Raw genomic sequence first — 14,402 nt, forward strand, 5'->3', positions numbered from 1 at the left:
AGCTTCATGCACTCTAAATGTTTTTAAGCCAAACCAGCCCTTTGAAAACAGCTCTCTGTGCTGTATCTGGACGCTCCTCTCTGGAGTAGAAACCTGACACCTGTCCTGTCAACTCCTGTACACACAACGTGCAAACACATGCAGGCTCATGGATTGAATTGTTTATTCTATTCTTATACACACATGCACACACACTCACATACTCAGAATAAAAGCAACAGACTGTCGTCATATTTACATGGTTAAAATGCGTCTCATGGGCAGCAATACGTCCAGTGCAAGATCCCCCAATCAAATAGATGACACAATGAATTAAACAGAATCACCTTAACCCAAACGAATGACCTCTGTGCAACATTACACATCACACAGCAGCCTCTAAATGTACCAAGCCAGTCAGGTACATGTTCCAAAGCTGCTACATACTGGAACAATCTAAAAGGGTTTGACTTAAAATTGTATGCAAGTTATGATTCAGCATGCAAGCCATTACACTAGAGAACGATGGAACCACAAAGTGGTTCCACACCATCACAGTCACGTGTTCCAGCTGAGACTGGTGACACAGTGCACATTCACATGCTAACTTATAATCTTTTGGGGTTTTGCTTGGTCAGGTGTCTTCAGGGCATTCATTGGCAAAACCCAGGCCATTCCTGTTGATGACTTGAATCAACAACATATAAAGATGGTATTTTCACCTTAAGACTGCACTGATTTTAATGACAAAAGATTTTAACTGCGTATACATTCGACTAGAATCTGTTGCTGTAGTCTGTCTTGGGCAGCAACATTTACTATTTGTTGCCAAAAATAAACCTTCATACACATCTTGTCTAATTGTTTCATTGGAAAACAGTATTACAACAAATCTTACAGTAAACCCTGTGACACTTGGTCACAATGAACGTGCACTGGCGGGAATGTGTAACGTGAAGAGCAATCTGTACTTAAGAAACAACTGCACATTACTTAAAAAAAAAAAAAGAAAGGAAAAAAAAGGTGTGTCAGTTTTCACTCTCTGAACACTGATTCAATATAATATATCCAGGCTAGAAGAAACAGAGTGAATCCATGGTTGGACTATACAAGGGCACCATTGGCTGTATGCTGTGTGGGTTGGGGCATCAGTAGTTACAAGGCATTCATGGGGTCATGGAGACATAGTCAGGGTGTTTTTCCTCTTGGAGTCCCGCCGTGGGAACGGCACAAAGCTTTTCACCTCTCTGAAACATAACCCTGTGGGCAAAAGGGGAAGACCATTTGTTTTCTGCAAGTGCAGCGTGTCCAAAACTTCAACATTAATTTAGCTCGAAAGTCATTAAAGGCAGACTGCATGGCTTTTTAACATGCATTATTAATTACCACATTAACAGATGCCCTGCAACTGAATGTGGGTGTAGTTGTAAATCATTTAAAATGGTCAACACTTAAAAAATATGACGAGTGTGTTACTTGTGTTTATACTTTATCATATAACAGCATAAAAAATATCTTCTACATTTGAGAAATTACTGTAAACAAATGAGACCATAAGTGATATTTTTAGAACATCCATTCTGTGAGATCTGTTATTGACTATACAAGCAGGCTATATATACACTACTCAAATCTGCATATGACATTATGGCAACTTCTTCAATAACGACTGCTTATTGTTTTTCACTCACGCTTCCACTCATCCAGGGACAGTGTGGCGTTATCATGGCTGTCATCGTACGGCGTCGGCTCAGGGAAGTCGTCTGGGTCCCTCAGGCTGTCGAAATATGGGTGCTCTAGAGCTAGTTCAGCTGTGGGCCTCTCGTCCCCGTCCAGAACCAGCATCTTCTCCAGCAGGTCGATACCTGCAAACGGGCGGACGTACGGAATGACGCAGCAATTTGGGCAAACAATACAGCCGTCAAATTGCATGTCAGTCAAAGTATGAAACATTTTCACTGACATTAGCCACATTACAGGTTGCTGCAAGCTTTTCAGAAGAAAATGATTAGATCACAAGTCCACAGGAAACAGAGTACTATTCGTTTTGTACCTATTTCACGTAACAGCTGATTCCAAAAGACACAAAAAAGAAGAAATTCTGGTGCTGCCAGATACAAAGAATGTACCAGTTTCTCCTGTTCTTGACCTGCCTGACACCTACTGTGTACATCTGTAAGTGGAAAAGCCTTCATGAGCACGGTACAAAGAGACTTATTATGGGTTACATCATTCAGAGGTGAAAAAAAAAAAAGTGGTACAATGAACTTTGTAAGCAAATGAAACAGATGATTAAGATGATACTGAAAACAACAATGGTCTGATCTACAACTGCTGTGGTGGACCAGCTCTGCGGACAGCAGTGAAAGACCTGTACTCATAATAAATGTATTCAAGCGTGATAAACAGGTAAAAATAAAAATCTCTGGCTTAACTCACCCTTCGCACTGGCTCTGGGGAACAACGTTGAGAAGTCTTTTCTGGGATAGCGAGGAAGGCCCTTCACATAATTTTTGGCCTGTTTTTACAGGTGAAAGAGCAAAAAAAGTTAGGCGTGAAAACCAAATTCAACAGGACTGCGAATCAAAGCGAGAGCTCAGACTGCTCTGGCTCATCCATTAGATTTCAGACGTACAGTACACTATTTTGTATTTCACCTGTGGACATTTGGACTGATCAAATATAACACATTTCTCAAAGACATCAGTTGAGTGTTGATTTGTCATTTATGTGTAAATGACAAATCAACTGATTGAGTCTGAACTGGGCTCACAGTTCACTGTAATATACACAAAGAAGCCATGACTGTCAAAACAAAGCAATACGTTTGGCAAGAAAGGATTACTCTTCCACTGATACACAACTGTACATCTGTGCTGAACCAAATGATGCTGCAGCCATAGACTGAATCACCAACTGTCTCTTGGCAAAAAAAAAAAAAAAAAATGGATGAGCAATAATTTCTTGAAGTTAAAAGAGGACAAAACCGAAATTCTTCTAGTCCGTCCTTAAACACAGAGATGCTGTTTAACTATCTGGGGGAATTAACTCCCTGGATTAAATGTGAGGTTACAAATCTTGGTGTCAGCCTAGACTCATATCTAAGCTTCAGATCCCACATCAGCAAAGTGATGGAAGCTTAATGTTTCCACCTTACAGGCATATAATGTACGACCATTCTTAAATCAAAAAGATGCTGAAAAACGGATTCACGCCTTTATTTCAAGCCATCTTGATTACTGTAATACAATATTTACCGGCCTCCTGAGCAAACCACTGATACACTTGAGCTCATTCAAAACTCTGCAGCTCAGCTATTAACCAGAACCAAGAGGACAGAGTACATAAGTCCACTTTTAGCTGCTCTGCACTCACTTCATGTAACATTCACGACGTTTATTATTTGCCTCGCGCGTCCTTTTCTTTTAAAATGTTGTATTTCACTTGATTTTATGCATTCAGTGTAATCTATGCTTTACTAATTTATGCTGTGATTTGATGCTTTGTTCTTATTTTTTCATCCTCATTCTACTCTGTTTTTACATGTATTTTAAAATTTTATGCTGTGGTTTTATGCATTGTGTTTATTTTTATTTTCATCCCTTTCATCATGATCAGTGGGTTTAATTCTCCATCTTATTTTGCATTCATCTGTTTTCATGTCCATTCTGCCCTTTTTATGTAAAGCACTCACTTGGTGCATGTGATTTCTTTCTCGTAAAGCACTCTGAGCTGCAATTCCTGTATGAAAGATGCTACACAAATAAAGTTTATCATTATTATTATTATCATTATTATTAAAGGTGTTAAAGCTGTAAAATTCATAATAATAATTCATAATAAATACAATCATCATTCAATCCTTGTTAGTTGATTTTCTAAGAAATGACTCAAAAGGTACAGATTTATGTCAGATCGACTGACTGGTACAAACATGTGCTTAAGATGCTAATTGTGGTATAAAATTCATATTGATACAATCTCTTTCCATGTCTTTAAATAACCTGATTTTCTATCACCCCTTCCTGCTACATGTTTTTGTTGATGCCCTCACTTTTCCTCTGCCACCCTCAGAACAAGTCTCACATTTTTCCTCCCACTGCTAGTGAAGTTTAAAGAAGGGCACAATCTTCAGTCTGTTGTTATTGTTGGATGTGATGTATATTGCAGCCTCTGAAGGCTGCTCGTGGGACCTCATGGGTTTCAGTGATGGATTTAGTGCACCGTGTTCCAAATAAAATTCGACAGCTTTAAAGTTGGTGAATAAAATATCAGCCGCTGGGATAAAGTGATTTTAAAAAAATCATCCAGTCAAACTGTAGTTTCATGATACACATAAATACTTAGGACACAAACACTCTGTCCTACCTCTAGACTGTCCAGCTTCTGGATGAACTCTGGTCCAGGTACTCCAGTCACTTTCATGATCTGAGTCAGCTGGTCCATGTCTGGTAGTACAGGGGTTACAATCAAGGAGTTTTAAACCTGGGATGTCCCGGCACTTCAACAAGCAACCGTCCACTCGGAGGCAGTGGAAAGCAGGGTTTCCAAGCACGTCCATAAAACAGAATAATGAGGTAAACTGAAAGGCACACGATGAAACAGTGACAGCTTTATTTGCTGGTAGGCGCTGTAAATCAGGAAAGTGCATCAGAAGCAAACAACAATATCAAAGTAAAAAATGCAGAAAAAGCAATATGAAATGTAATATAGTGCAGGAGTCTCTGCGCTGGATGCCGCCTGAGGAAATGTTGCTTTTGCTGCATGTAATATACTCCACCTTTTCTGATTTAGAGCGCCCATCATCACATAAAACTGTTTAATCAAGTGGCTTTCAATCACATTTATTATTACAATGATTTAATAAGCAGCACTAAAAATTGATCGGCATCATACACTTCATTTCCATTTCTGTATGCTGAAACCTATGTCATTATTCCGCATTACACAGGCCTCAAAAGTTACAAGGCCAGAGAACGGGCGAAGCAGATGAAAAGATACAGTCTTTTCCTTTGAAGAGGGTTTTTCCGTTGATCATTTCTGCCATGATACAGCCCACAGACCAGAGGTCCACTAGAATAAAAACCAAAGACAAAAACATCAGTAAGAACCTGAGCAGAAGACACATCATTAAGAGTGTTTTAAGTGGAGCAAAGTTCCCATTAACAGACAGAGAGAGAGAGGGTCTATTGTGCTGTTTAGGTCTGAGGATACTTGGTGAGTAATATGATCTTATGAAGGGTGTAAACTTGCCAGAGTTGCTTTTTGTGCCACATTACATTCTGTAGATGCTGTTTAGAAAATGAAAAAGCACTATCTCCAACAGAAATATAAATCCCGGTAAAGCCAGTTTCCCTGCAGTGACAGCTCTCAGCGCTATCAGGCTGCTGTCAGACGCATCTGCGTCAACTGCTAACAGATTAAGAGAAAAAGGATTTATTGTCAGAATGACACCCATGCAACTTCAAATGTCATGCACCGGTGACAGGATTCTAAAAAAAAAAAACGCTGACCCGCAAAGACGCATAAAAGCCACTCCAAAAAGACGGACACCCCTGTGAGTGGAGTTAGGATGTTTTCACACGACACACAGCGAACAGTTAGAGCACCGACAGGCCGACTCAGTACTGAGACAACAGCAAGGACGGAGGTAAGAATATGTAACAGCTACGATTGTCTTGCCAGTCTGGGTGTAGTGCATCCAGTTCAGAATGACCTCAGGCGCCCGGTACCAACGGGTCACCACGTAGCCCGTCATCTCAGCGTCAGTACTGCGAGCCAGCCCGAAGTCCAGGATCTGCATCAGAAGCAAAGGAACCGATCACAGTCCGGCTATAACTGTATATTTCCTGTATATAGGGAATTTTATAGCATATATTGAGCATTTTATCACATCTACAGGCTGCCGCAGCAGCCCTGTCATTTAAGTTTTATGTTTTCCTTGTACAATCCTTCAAGGTACAAACCTTCAGTTCACAGTCTTGGTTCACAGCCAAGTTTCCAGGCTTAAGATCCTGTAAAAGAAAATGAGCTGAGTAATGGCTACTCATTGCACATAGTGATTAACAGAAAATGATAGTGTTTGTACTGCGCTGTATCAAAACTAGGACTTAGTGCTGGAAGTCCCTGCGGCCTTACGTGGCTCAGCTGCTCGCCTCAATGCAACTATGGGGATTTTAAACAAGGACTCAACGTTGTGACTCAACTATAAGCCGACTATAAGACTCACTGCAGCATTTCTGCAGAGTCATTCATAAAACACTGTGACATAACGTGTGATAAGTGTGGCACTGTTAATGAGTGTCATTGACACCTTAACTGCATTAGTAAACACATCAGTTAAAGCACGGTAACACGTGAACAGAGGAGGGCTGAATCACACTGTGCACTATCATGTTTTCTACAGTCTAAACACACACATCAACACACAATCAGCTGATATACAAATATTCCCCACTCATCCGACACACACTAGTAGCTAAGTCAATAATAAGCATAATCGATAATTATGAAAACATGCAAAAAAAAGAAATAGCCAGACTGCCTTGTAAATATGTGCACAAAGTATTTGTAAGTCTCCTGCGGTGATAACAAGAAAATATTAGATTAAGTAGCAGATCCTGCAGGTTGAAATCCTGCATACATTACAGCTACATGTCCTCAAACAACGACAAGAATTTGAAAAGCTGCTTGCGTTATTTTTGGCAACATGAATCTGTCTTAACAGTGCCGCTGAAACGTCCCTGGGTGTCGTCGCGCTAAAAATGCATTCATATCAGCCTGCTGTATCGGTCTAACCCTGCTTTTCCCTCCTGCACAAACACACCCAGTCTTGGCACCGGTGCTGAGGGTGTGGCCTAACGTCTCCAGACATGCCGTCCTACATCAAAGAGTCAACTCATCCTACCTGTTGGGGCAGAGTTTGATCTGACTCAGTAACAATGACAAATTAAATCAACATTCCCATGTCTCTCTGCCACTTGGGAAGAAGTGCATGTCTGCTGTCTGAGGCAGAATAATGTGTAGTACAAGCCACTGCAGACGCTACAATTCCTTAATAACAGCCTGGATGCAGCTGTTTTTTTAACCTAAGCTCCAATGTCAGCTCTCTACAATGACAAATTTAACTTGTACTTACCCTGTGGATGATTCCAGCCTTGTGTATATACTGCAGAAGGGGAGAGACAGTGCAGGTAGCAGACATTAAAAAGTGTGTATGTGGAATTTATCAATGCAGCTCTTATTGAAACTACAAATGAAGTTTGTGCATGGCATATGAAAAACAATCTGTGAGTTATTATTATTAACTACTTGTACTTATTTCGAAATAACCTTTAGTAGCGCTCTACTATAATCGAATAAAATCCACCGTGAGCTTGTGTTATGATAACTCATTTAGGGCATAGAAGGTTGACTCTCCACCCTGCACCCTTCATTATATGCACAGGTAGTTCTAGTTATACTTCCTGTTTTCGCGATGCTGCATGATAAACATTGTATGTTCCTGCATGGCAGCTCACCCTGAGTCCACAGAGCATCTGGTAGACCAGAAACTGGACTTTGTCTTCCGAGAGGTGACCTCGCACCTTCGACAGGTCAGTAAACATGTAAGGCATCACCAGGTAGCTGAGAAAAAGAGAGGGAGAGAGGCAGAGCGAGCAAGACAATGAATGGGGAGAGAGATGGACAGTATGATTACGTCTATTTAACGGTCCAAACACCATACAATTACAGTATACAATAATCCTTGCTTTATTTGTCACCTTGGCACTGAGCCCCTGCCACCTCTAGAACTATACGCCATAGTATTCAGCCAAGATCACAGCTGATGCACAACATGACCTCTGCTGTCAGTGCTGTAATCCCTGCCTTTTCATACTTTCATTAAGGAGCTTAGGGTTCTTCTTGTTTATGTAACACTCATGTTTATACCGTACAGCCTTCAATACATGAATCATCTTTGCAGTGTCCTCCTAATTTGCTGCAGCAAAAGTTGAAGTTAGCAGAGATAACTTCAGCTCACTGTCAAATCGTTTATATTATTAACGAAGCTGCGAAGTTTTACGACGGCCTTATTTTTCCACATTAGAGTTCCTTCATCCACACCTCCGGTTCTCACTTGATTTGTAGGTTTTGGTCCATATATAAAACACTCATTACCGTGGCACCCAGCTTGTTCTTCACTGCAAGCGATATACACACACTGTCCGGCCAAAAGTATGTGGACACCCCTTTCTGCCATCATATGTGATGAATAACATCACATAAGGAGCTAATGAAATCTTAGTTCCGTTTGCAGGACGTTAAAGCTACAGCATATAATTGTATTGTAGTCAACAGCATATTAGCGTCCATGGTTTTAGAGTCACATGTTCAATATTCACAATGGGTGTATTATCTAGCTGTCCTGAAACATTTGTCCACACAGTGTATGACATTACAGAGGGCCTTTACTTCATACACCTCCAATACTTTTATCCAATACACACACCTATTCTGATAAGCTTTAAGCTGAAAGTTTTTAAATGCGCATGATGCACATTAGACCACAACCTGCAGGCTTTCCTTCAGGTGAATACTAACCCTGCAGGTCATCAGAGGCGCTGCCTGTCTCTGCCTGTGGGCTTTGCTAATATGGTGAAAACTACTCACAAGTCCTGGATATCATCGAGGCTTGAGGCAGGTGTAAACACATCCAGAAGTCCTATCACCTAGTTGGAATGAAAGTGCAAGGTGATGAATACAAAGGTCGAAAACACGCTAAAGGTACAGTCTGTAAAGGGAAGTAGGAGACATGTCGGACTAAATCTACTCACATTCTCATGCTTCATGTGTTTGAGCAGGCGGAGCTCTCGGTAGGCCCTCTTAGCAAAGATCTCTGACTGGAAGGGCCTGTGGAGCTTCTTGATGGCCACTTTCTCTTTAGTCTTCTCGTTTATTGCTGAGCTGTGGTGAATAATGGAACAACAAGTCATTAGCTTGGCCCTCTGAGTCTGTGAGTGCCTTCTAGTTTCATTATGATTTCCGTCTTTTGAAGTCAGAGCCGTGGGAAGATGGCATGATGGTCTATTTTCAGGTTTCACTCTTGCTAAGAACTTCTGTAGGGATGGAGGAAGTGTTCCATGAGACCTGCTCTCTGACTGAGTGAGGGGGCCTGTAATTTATTGAGCATCAGCACGTAAATGCTTGGCAGCTTATGATGTGCATGTTTGCAGTGATCTGCAGGGCACCTAATCGTAGGAGGAAAGGCTTGTTAGGCTATTTGAAGCCACATCCACCAACACACATTACACACACCACTTGTACACAGTGCTGCGGACAACACTGATGCACTAATGTAGGACATTAAAGTCAGTTTTGCAAACATCTATGATAAATACAGCACGTCATCTCACACATACAGCACTTACAAAACTCTTCCTATACTTGCAGATCCGGTTTATGACAGATATGGCAAAATTACACATAATGGTGGTCACTTGATCTCAGTTCATCAGATGGTGTGTCTTTTAAAGGTCGGACATTTTAAGCCTTAACAGACCACAACTCCCACACTGTGATGCTGAAAAGCCCTGGTAACCACTGTTAGCAGGCCAATGTCTGCAGCTCCAACAACAGAAGCACCAAAGTCTGCCATGATGGATGTTAAACCATTTCAACTTTTTTCAATTATTATTTTTTTTCCTAAGAATTTTCACCTTTGAAGCCTCATTGGTCATAACACAGACAAATAAACACTCATGCTGTTTACAAAAATGTATATATATATATACATGTTGTTACATATTTTATTGTTATATATTTCTATTTTAGAGTGCAAAGAATAAATAGAAGGGAAAATGGACATCGTGTGGTCGATGACAGCACAATGGTGGCAGATCCCATACTCTGTAATATTCAATGGCATGACGAGGAGCTAACGGTCTATGATTACACACACTATTAATACTACAGAACTGTTTAAAAATATACTTTATTAGCATTTGATTGGTGGTTAGTCAAACACTTCTTAGGTTGGTGAGGTTCTGCTGGGGGACATGGACTCATTCATGAGCAGTATTTCTAAAATCCCGGCTCCAGCCCTGAGTGTAGATGGCAGGTCCCAGCGTCAAACAGGCTTTAATGACTGTAATACAAACAGATCACCACACTCGCAGCCTTAGTTGACCTAAACACTGATTTTATTTATCTAGCTAACCAGAAAAGCAACATGGTACCAGCATATCAATAATGTTGAATGATGTTGGGCGTGCCCAATGTATTACTGCATTCGCTTAAACAAACATGTGAACATGTGACATATTGAAACTGACCTTATGTGTGTATATGTATATATGTTAGTAGGATTATTTGGCATTTACTGTTTTTATAATCTGTAAAAATGTGCATATACATAGTTGTTTTTTTTTTGTATTCTGTATCTTGTAAACTTTTCTATTTTTATTTTTTGACCTTTTATGCCTCTGTACCTGCTTTTTGTAACCTGCTGGCTGTAACGACTAAATTTCCCCGGTGTGGGATCAATAAAGTCCTATTTTATCTTCTTTATCTTATGTCTATTAAATTAATTTAATATCTGTACCATGCATGCTACTACACATGCATACATGTAGACATATAATACGTACCAATATGCAAAAGGAATTCTATTGATAGAAGCAGATGGATGTGCAAAGGTATTATACAACATGCACACGATCTGTTTCTATCACTGTAGCCTGAATGTAAGTGCATGTAGAAATCAAAGTGGGAAGTGGCCATCTTTAAAACTGACACTGTAGCTGCATCTCCTCTATTACTGAGCAGGTACACACACACACACACACACACACACACACACACACACACAAGGGACGTGTTATTATGAGCCTTCGTGCTAACACAGGAGTGTGTGCTTTAAGGTGTCAGGTGCTTTAAGGTGAACTTGCTAACATGAGTTAGTAGCTTGTCATCAGTGTTGACAGTGTGTTGGTGTACACTGGAGACCATGAGCCAGGCCCACCATAGGCAGCATGCAGCTAATATTAATGGTAATAATATGAGTGCTGCTCGGCTGAGACTAAACACTGTTCACACACAGTCCAGCCCCAACTACGACACGCACTTCGTGCAGGTTTCAGTAACGTTAAATGACAAGTCACTCACCACACCGAGCCGTACGCCCCGGTCCCTATCTGCTTGAGCCGTGTGTATTTCTCCGGGACCTCCCACACCGTGCTGTTGATTTCCTCACGGGAGAAATGTGCCTGAGCCTCCATAACGAAGAGCTGAAGGCGAAGGTAGTAAAACTTCTCCTAAACGCCTGTCAGTTGTTTAGGTGGTAAAGCAAAACACCAGTTGAGCGCGAGGCACGATGTCCTACGCACTACTTCCGTTACGGGTTTTCAAAATAATATCCGCGTGGGAGTGGAAACCGCTATCTTAGCTAACATGCTGCACCATTTCGGAAAAAAAAAGAAAAGAAAAAACAGACTAAACACTTAACATGCATACTTACAAAACTGATTCATATAGCTGTATAGGTGTAATCTATACTTGAGTCTTTGGCAATTTTTGCCCCACTAATATCAACTTAAGAGTGACAATACGTTTTTTTTTGTTTTTTTTTGTTTTTTTACAAAAAGAAAATATACTAACCGAACATGAATTTTGGTATCGATCCATAACCCTTTCAACCCACATAACCCCCATTACCCCCCCTTCACTATTCATGAAATAAGTTTTATTTTGAAGGCAAAATCATCACATTTCTGGTATAAATCCGACTGTTTCTTGTAGCCTTGATTTCACACCACACTGTTATGCTGTCGGTAATCCACAGTCATAACTAATACATTGGATAATAGAGTAAGTAGCCTGGAGGACTTCTTGACATGTACGTTCATGTTGTCTTATCTTAGCAGGAAAAGCATTTCAGTGTAGAAAGCGTCATCCACCGTGTGGAAAACATCCCAATGATGTAAACACCATCCAAATCCTCAGCGTGCAAAATCGTACGCCTTGCTTGCTGCAACATGTCAACATGACTCGATTTGCTCCCACCCACATATAGTAGGTGTTACTTGTCATGAATAATTACTGTACATTGCCAGAAGTTTATGAATCATGGCACCCTTCAGCAGGACATTCACACTTACAGGCATGAACAAAATCATGTAAACTAAGCATGAAATTTGGACTTGGTGCACAAATACACTGCAGGGTCATTATCAAATGAATAGATCATGCTTACGAACCCTTCATTTCCAGTAACAGCCCTTCCACAGATGGTGTATTTAGTGTATTTATTTCCATCTGAACGGACATCCTGTTGGATCAGATTAGATTTCTGTGGAGCTGTTGATATGCATGCGCGATAACAGGCTCCATGATGACTACGTTTTAGGTCCCCCCAATAAATCTTTAATCTTCTCCATAAATCCAAGTTTATTTTGAATTCAATCTCACTTGTACATTCAGCAGGTGGTCCTAAACTTTCAGTTCAGTTATATATGTTATACTGGCATTGCAAAGGAGAATTCCCCACAGTACTCATATTTGGAATATCAATAAAATACCAAATGCAAACTGACAAAATACTAAATAATTTGTTAGATCAGATGGAGGCTGTGTAAGTACGTCTGTTTGGAAGCAGGGGGCTGTATGAGTAGAGTGAAACTGTATGCTGGATTAGGTAGTTAAGAATAAAAGAGAATTTGTATTTTCTGTATGTCTTATGTTGGTCTCATGTCAGTCCTATGTTGTCAATGTATTAATAGTCCTTTTATTGAACAGCAGAATGTTAAAAAAAAAAAACAAAAACAAAAAAACAACGGTGCAAAAATGGTGCATATAAAATCTATGCATATACATATACAAAGGTGCGAATTAAACCTCAAATGTGTAATACTCAGTAGTATTCATCTATAAGGCCTATGTAGAGTCAATGTAAGATCTCATATTTTGGGGCCAGCATTTAAGATAAAAATGGGATGAGGTGACTGTTTTTAAGTGTGCAATCACTGAAGGTTTTACTGCTAGGTGGTTGAAAATGCCCATAATATATCTGTAGGGGTTGAAAGGGTTATGGATCGATACCAATGACTCAGCTCCCATTTAGCCAGCTGCTGAATCTTCTGGCTCTCAGAACTCACTTTCCATCCTGTGAAAACATCCCACCTCGGCAACCAAACTTTCAAGCTCTAATCTAAACTAATTTCTGATTAGTCAAATGATTAGCAAAGTGACTGTAGCATCAGCATGTCAGTGTTTCCCTCATTTGTAGCGGAGGTATGCATCAGAGAAACCTAAAGTGTGCTCATGATGTTAGCAGCACTCATGCACAAGAAAGAACAGAACGATGATGTGTGACAGAGGTTATGTAAGATCAGCAAACCTTTCCACCCTCTCACTTACCGCTGCACTTCAGTTTCATACAAGCTGACCTGCTGCAAAACCTAAACACTGAAAAGCTAAGCTCTCTGAAAGCAAATGGAAAGTGAACTAAGGTGGTGGATGAGCAACCTACAGTGGAAAACCAACCTGCTGGAGAGATGCCTGTCAAAACACCACCAATTTTAAAGGCACACCTGCTGATTGGAGTTCAGTGTGATTAATCATGCAGGCATGACAAGCTCTAAATTCTCCTTTTTCCTGTGCTTAATTCATCAGTTTGTCTCCCTCAAACCTATGAAAGCCTTCTCAGTACCTTTTCACTGTACCAACTGAGCCCTGGTGCAGTACGGTACAGCTACAGTGATTTAAAAAACAATAAACCTCAAATGCATTTCAGTTCATAAAACAAATAAGAGCCCAGTGTCATGATATAACCTGCATGCATGTGGTTTACGATGGCCTCCCCCTTGTAAAATAACATCGAACAGAATAATCCATTAATGGCTGGAACCACTGATCTTCAAAGGACAATTTAGTACCTGGCACAGACTTAATTTAATAGTCTAACTGTAAAATGAATCAAACGAGCTAAAAGTTTCCTTCCCCTTGTCATTCACCTTGACCAAGGCCCAAACTCTATTCTGACAGCCTCAGATTTCCTCTGTCCTTCTGTGGAGTTCAGTGTATTTGGTTTGATATATATACGTTTGATTTAATGAATCCACTCTACCATAGATGCTCATTATGATTGAGTCTGCACTGTTCTATGTAATTACCTACTACATGCAGACCAATATGTCTAAAATTGAGAAATCCAATTTGACAGACATGTGTTGTCTGTCTGCCATCGCCAATATTGATCAGAAATCCATTTGCTCTTCACTATTTATTTGCATTTAGTCAATCTTCCCAGGTCATTTCCAAAAATAGTTTTCATCAATTGCTAGAAGAGAGCCTCTGCCACTCTGTCTGGGTAAATGTCAGTGAAATGCCAAATTTCGGAGACATTCGGAGTCTTTGAGACTCCAAACACAAAGGATTTTGATTAA

The 14,402-nt window shown here is 40.3% G+C and overlaps 1 protein-coding gene across 1 annotated transcript; it reads right to left on the minus strand.

Moving 5' to 3' along the window:
* Positions 1-146: 146 nt before the first annotated feature.
* On the minus strand, positions 147-11,345 carry mapk13 (mitogen-activated protein kinase 13). Its single transcript, XM_076740555.1, has 12 exons — positions 11,125-11,345; positions 8,796-8,925; positions 8,632-8,690; positions 7,500-7,605; positions 7,118-7,147; positions 5,946-5,993; positions 5,662-5,776; positions 4,981-5,052; positions 4,348-4,427; positions 2,419-2,497; positions 1,671-1,844; positions 147-1,239 (listed from the first exon to the last, which is right to left on the minus strand). Exons 1-12 carry the CDS (start codon positions 11,235-11,237, stop codon positions 1,154-1,156), a joined length of 1,092 nt encoding a protein of 363 aa, XP_076596670.1. The 5' UTR covers positions 11,238-11,345; the 3' UTR covers positions 147-1,153.
* Between the last annotated feature and the right edge of the window lie 3,057 nt (positions 11,346-14,402).

Source organism: Chaetodon auriga, chromosome 10 (assembly GCF_051107435.1).
Source record: "Chaetodon auriga isolate fChaAug3 chromosome 10, fChaAug3.hap1, whole genome shotgun sequence".
NCBI classification, from domain to species: domain Eukaryota; kingdom Metazoa; phylum Chordata; class Actinopteri; order Chaetodontiformes; family Chaetodontidae; genus Chaetodon; species Chaetodon auriga.

Bases quoted from the DNA above. Each gene is read 5' to 3' on its own strand.
- mapk13 (XM_076740555.1), bottom strand. From the start codon at position 11,237: ATGGAGGCTCAGGCACATTTCTCCCGTGAGGAAATCAACAGCACGGTG. The intron at 8,926-11,124 runs GTGAGTGACTTG...TATTCACCACAG, and splicing joins GGGGCGTACGGCTCGGTGTG to CTCAGCAATAAACGAGAAGA. The intron at 4,428-4,980 runs GTATCTTTTCAT...CTGTACTACCAG, and splicing joins CCTCTTCAAAGGAAAAGACT to ACATGGACCAGCTGACTCAG.